Source organism: Grammomys surdaster, unplaced genomic scaffold, assembly GCF_004785775.1.
Source record: "Grammomys surdaster isolate TR1022 unplaced genomic scaffold, NIH_TR_1.0 168, whole genome shotgun sequence".
NCBI lineage: Eukaryota > Metazoa > Chordata > Mammalia > Rodentia > Muridae > Grammomys > Grammomys surdaster.
In genome coordinates this window covers 5265419-5271446 of record NW_021604616.1, presented here as the reverse complement: position 1 = coordinate 5271446, position 6028 = coordinate 5265419, and the positions used below count along the sequence as shown (strand labels likewise).

General features: G+C 35.5%; 1 protein-coding gene across 1 annotated transcript; it reads left to right on the top strand.

Annotated features, from left to right (window-relative positions):
* The first annotated feature begins 5004 nt into the window (after positions 1 to 5004).
* LOC114620375 (transcription and mRNA export factor ENY2-like) lies at positions 5005 to 5346 on the top strand. Its single transcript, XM_028766469.1, has one exon. It carries the CDS (start codon positions 5011 to 5013, stop codon positions 5344 to 5346), a length of 336 nt encoding a protein of 111 aa, XP_028622302.1. The 5' UTR covers positions 5005 to 5010.
* The last annotated feature ends 682 nt before the right edge of the window (positions 5347 to 6028 follow it).

Genomic DNA, 6028 nt, shown 5'->3' with positions numbered 1-6028 from the left:
GGGAATATGACAGGTTAAAACTTTCATTTTAGAATATTTTAGTTTCTTGATTTTAAAGGAAACATTGTAGTCATAAACATAGGCGTGAGGAAGAAAGAGCACAGAGACATAAAGTGGACTGTCCGAGAATGTAAATGATCCCATATGCATCAGTATCATCAATCTCTGCCACACACAGAGGGAGCTGAAGGACATTCACACGGCATAACTGCATACAGTGCAAGAATAAAACGGAAGCTGTATATGCAGTGCCAGCTACTATAGTTTGATGGCACAGCCTTGAGATAATAAACAGAGGATCTACAAAGACTTCCTGATGGAGTAACAATGTCTTACATGAACTTGGAGGGATACAAAGCATTATGAAGACAGCAAAGTATTAATTCTGACCTACTCTATTTTGTGTGATTTCATTTACACCATTTGGTGAGTTAGCTTGCCAGACAGAAAACTACACAATGTAGACAATTTCTATATATTTGATGCATTTGCGGTTTCATTGCCGGGTACTTAAAGTAGGATCTGAATATTTATTTGATGATCAAAAGTCTTCAAGACCAAGCTGATCACACACACACACACACACACACACACACATCACATCACACATATATGAAATATATGGTGAGAAACAGATTTGAAATAATAAGAATTAATCGCTCCCCAGTGCATAGCTTACTTCACAATTATATTGTTCAGAAGATGAGGAAAAGAGAAGTTTCTTGAGTCAAAGGAGAGATGAAAGACATTGGCGCCCATGGTAGTGGTCAAATAAAGAATGCCATTTGATTACAACACTTTAGAGAAGTTCAATTTTATCTACATTGTGAAAATATTTGGGGTGGAAGTCAATTAAAAAGTACAAGTGAAGATGGTTAAACTTGTGGTTGGTGTGGTTACACCGTTCAATGACATGTGGGAAACTTTCTTGGATGGAAGCAAAGCATCACACAAGCTAAGAATTCTTGGGTCCTGTGGTTTCCAAGATCTGAGCCTAACTTGAATTTTCCAATGTTATGTACTTTCCTGGTGTGTGTGTGTGTGTGTGTGTGTGTGTGTGTGTGTGTGTTCATTCTAAGTTTTATAAAAATATTTTAAAGCCAGTTGGGAACTATGACTATAAATAGACTCTGATGAACTAACTATAAATAAATTAGTCTAAAGAATTAGATTTCCATTAAGATATTAGAAGTCTTAAAAATCGAAAGACAAAATAGTTAGAAAAATGATAATCAGTTTTTACCTAAGCCAGAACATTTGTAAAATAGTTTTAAAATATTAGATGCTCTCAGGTTGTGGTCCAGCTCAAAATCCTAAGTTATGTTGTTTTTCTATATTCAGATTTCCCAAGATCCCTATGCGATCAATGGTGAAAGTATTGCTCCTTAGGGAGGAGACTTTCAGTTCTCTGATTTTGGTCTCCTGCTCATTCATCAAACCACTCTGGAACTTGTCCTTGATCAGATAATGTATAAGGCCACCATGCAAGTTCTAGCAGCCACCTGGGAGAAATGATTAAAATCATGTGGCTAAGCTCTTTAAAACATAGAAAAATTGGTATGCCTGTCCCTGTGGGAGGAAAAGAAATGCACATGAATAATGACCTTAAAAGAGTCCTGGGTGCTGCTGGATGTCCAGTGTGTATTCTGTAGTGCAGCCAAATTTTTTAATCTGAAGGATTGTGGTGTTGGCCAGGGGGAGAGTAAAATGAATACATGGGATATGGGAAATCGTTTACATGTGGTTTTGTGAGAATATTCTTTTAAAAGCAAGACTTTCCTTAATTCACTGTATCATTTTACAGTTGAATAAAGATAATCCTTTTAGCTCAGTGAGTTGACTAGAAAGAACATAGGCTCTGGACATAAACAGATATGACTGTTACTTCCTAGCTAGGTTAATTTAGGCAAGCCTTGTTCATGGTGTATGGTATTAATGAATACAATTAAAGCCCCTGGGCAATGAACAATTAAGTGTGGGGGGAGTGAGTGAATGAGTAAGTGAGTGGGTGGGTAGGTGGGTGGGCGTGTAGGTGGGTGGATGAGTAAGTGGGAGGTTGGGTAGGTGGATAAATGAATGGATGAAAATAATTACTCAGCCTCAAGTCTTTCCAGAAAAGATTGATAAGAATTTTGACCTTAAATTTTATGGCTGAAAGAATATGAGATTTCATATAATTTGAAATATATAGTGGGCAAAAACATTAGTTATAAAGTTTTTGACCCTTATCTAATAGCTTCAGAAAGTTTGTGTGAAGGAAAATTATATTTATAAGAGAATCCAATTGAACTGGAGACATATTTCAGTTTTTTACGGGATAAGGCTCATAATCCAAAGTCAAAACATGTACATCTTACCAATGTATCTGTTCTTTTTCATGTCATGGAGCAGACCATTTGCCATTTGACAAAAGACTACAACCTCTTTAAAGGATCTGAACAAAAATAGTTAGAGAACAAAAAAGTTAAGAGAAAAATTGTTTTGTCTTAGTAGGGGGAATGAAGAGGACCATATTTAGTGTTTCTTCGATGGTTTCTTTTCCTTTGTAATCACCCAACATGGTTCTTCAGTGTACAGTAAAAAAAAACAAAATGTTGACACTTTCAAAGAGAAAGTGGATTTTTGGTTTTTGTATAACATTTTGAATTTTATAGTTATAAAATGAGAAACTATATTCTGAAATATATAGTTGAGTGATTTTAAAAAAAAGTATTGTTCTTTTCATGGTTCCTTTTTGCATACTCCATTTCATGAATGTGTGTGAACAAGTAGGCTACCTGTTTGAATTCTCAACTATTTGTGTCTGTGTTGACACAACCTTGTATTTTCTCCTCAAGACACAACTGCCCAGAAATATATCAATTACATTGTGGTCTATCTGCTTTGTCCCCCTAGTATTTTCTTTGAAAATATACAGCCAGAATTTTTGGTTCATTACTTTGCATTAACTGTTTAGGTCTGCATAAAAAAAACAACAAAAAACAAAACAACAACAAAAAACCCATGAAAACGAAAAGAATACAATATGAAATTCTCCAGAGTCATGCATGGAAGAATTAACAAAGCTGAGGTTCACACAGTAGTTGGCTCTAGAAGTCACACTTTCAATATTACTATTGTATTATGGAACACTACGAGATAGTATTAGATATTAGAAAATCCAACCCTTCAGTTGATGCTATATGTTCAACAGAGTTAAAGTAACTCCAGACCTAATCCAGATAACCAGAGTTGGCAGTACATTATCTTCTGAGGAAGGACTTTTGATACCTACTTCAACCTTATGTATATTGAAATTAACATGAGCTGTGTTTTCCAGGTCTGATCATCCCCAAATAGTGGCAATGGTGTATTTCTGAATCTTGAAGTGGTAGACCAGATGACGGAATATGATTGTCATTGCCTCCATTGTTCTGAACTCTTCTCTGCATGCTTATGCAGCCTGTGATGAAGTGTTCTACAACAAAGTGTAAAATAAAGTAAGAGCGTTGGAATAGAGTTTTCACAAGCCCAAGGCCATTCTTGTCTTTGAGATCATGTGTGTACTATATTCATTGTTTCTAGGTTTATTCAATTTCTTTTGCTTTATCTTAATATGAAATCCACCTTTTAAACAATAATCACCAATGTATGTTCTGAACTAGTTCAAATGGATTAGGTTCTACACTTTGCTCACCTGCTTGAGAAGAACAATTTCATCCAAAGGAATTCCTACCCCTCAGGCATTTTCAGGAGACCCCATTGATTGCAACAATTGCTTTCTCAACCTTGAAGCTGCCATCTCAAGTCTGAGAAGATTCCTGGTCCCTCCCACTGATGGAGCAGGATGTTCCTAGTTGATCTCCTAGACAAATCACAAATCATCTGCTACCTTCTCTAGTACTCACCTGGCAGTGATGACCAAAAGGAGAAATGACCTTCCTCTCTTTGTTTTCTTTCTATGAGTTCAATACATTTCTCTTGGTTCTTGAGGCTATTTGAGTTCAAATACCACCCTTTTTTGTAGATTATCTTATCAAGTTCAACAGGCCTGATTGACACTGGCTCAGGGCAACACCCCTCTGATTCACATCTTTGAGACCCCCTGTTATGTAGATGTAATAAAGCTACCACTGTATTACTATGTACCAGTGGACCTAAACTACACAATTGCTGGATTATGAGTACCTTTTCCACAGATTAGAAATATATATTCATCATCTCTGTCTTGTCAATTTATCAACTGAAGCTCAGCAGTTAATACTAGAATTTTTTGTATAACTTAAAGCGGATCAATTCAACGATCATTTAAGAGGGTTGTCTTTTCTGTTTTAGGAATCAAACCTAGAATCTCACATTTTCTAGGAAAGTTCTCTACCATTGGTCAAGCTATCTTTATTTAGGGAGTTTTCAATATATATACCAGAGATCTAGCTTCTGCTTATTGTTTTTTCAAATTTTTCTTGGACAAATTATTCAATTGTTTTAGATCTTGCTGTCTTTACATAAAGACAGAGATCACAGTCTGGGTAAATTAAAAATATTAACATATTGCAGGAGTATATAATAGTGTAAAAGCAGTAAATCTTAGATGCAAGTCAGGATTGTCTACCATGAATTAGTTCTATCACATTGCCTTTTAATATAGAAATATATAGAGTTGCTTGGTTGGAACGATATTGTCTTGAATGAGTGCATATTTGTATCATTTCTTTTAAATAATGTCATGAGTAGAAACGGATACAATGTATGGCTTCATTGCTAAATACTGGCTGAACTTTACTCTTATAGCTTATAGACTTTAGTGAACAGCAAAATCTAAGAATAATATAAATAACTTAATCATTCATCAACATAATTATTGTATTATTACATAAATATTAGTATCTGAATTGCATTGGTAATAGTGTTAGATCTTATGATAAGACACTAAAAGCAACAGAATAAAATGTTCCCGTAGCTTTCTGTGTGCTTAGGTGCCCGAGCTACTGAGGGTCTAAGTCCGGGCAGCGGAAGAGTGTGGTTAGCAAGATGAACAAAGATGCACAGATGAGAGCCACGATTCACCAAAAGGTAATAGAAACTGGAGAAAGAGAACGCCTCAAAGAGTTGCTGAGAGCCAGATTAATTGAGTGCGGCTGGACGGATCAGTTGAAGGCGCATTGTAAAGAGGTAATTAAAGAAAAAGGACTAGAACACGTTACTATTGATGACTTGGTGGCTGAAATCACTCCAAAAGGCAGAGCCCTGGTACCTGACAGTGTAAAGAAGGAATTCCTACAAAGAACAAGAACATTCCTTGCTCAGCATACACCCTTAGTCTTTAAGGGTGAATTAGAATGTGTTGGTCTGTGGATTTATTTCTGAAAGTAAAACTTGCCATAATTAGAAATTGATTTCCCAAAGTAAAGTCCTTTTTTGTATGATGGTATACAGTTTTCAGTAATGATGTATACATTGTATTGATTTTTCCCTAAATGTGTTATTTTAATAAATATCTCATGAATGAAAAAATAAATAAATAAATAAATAAAGAAATAAATAAATAAATAAATAAATAAATAAATAAAATGTTCCCTTCTGTAACACACCACTCTTCCTTTTTGCCTTTCTGTCCCACAAATGGCAAAGAAGTTAAATAAATGTTCACATTGCAGCTTTAGTTCAAGTCATGGCTCAACCTCACAGAGGCAAAGCTGACAACTCCAGATGTCCATTAGTCATGGAACCATGGAGTTAGACACCACTGATCTGTTTGTAGGCTGTGCCATACACAAAAACAAGGATATAGTTTATTAGTTCAGAGCTGAGGAGAGAATTCAAGTGGTAACTTTTAAAATCAGAGAGAAGCATAAGGAAAAAAGCAAAAGCTCAAAAATATATAAAGGCATAGAGGGAGAAAAATAATTAAGCTCTGAAAACATAAAGGTGGGCAGCAATGCAGATGAGAATGTGGCTTTTGTCATAGCAGCAATGTCTTAATTATTGCAGGGGACAGACCTATCCTGTCTGCAATTATGTCTGGCAGCTTACAAAAGCAGGTCAAACT

What these genes read in the sequence shown, in the direction of transcription:
- LOC114620375 (XM_028766469.1), top strand. Translation starts at nt 5,011, where the DNA reads ATGAACAAAGATGCACAGATGAGAGCCACGATTCACCAAAAGGTAATA.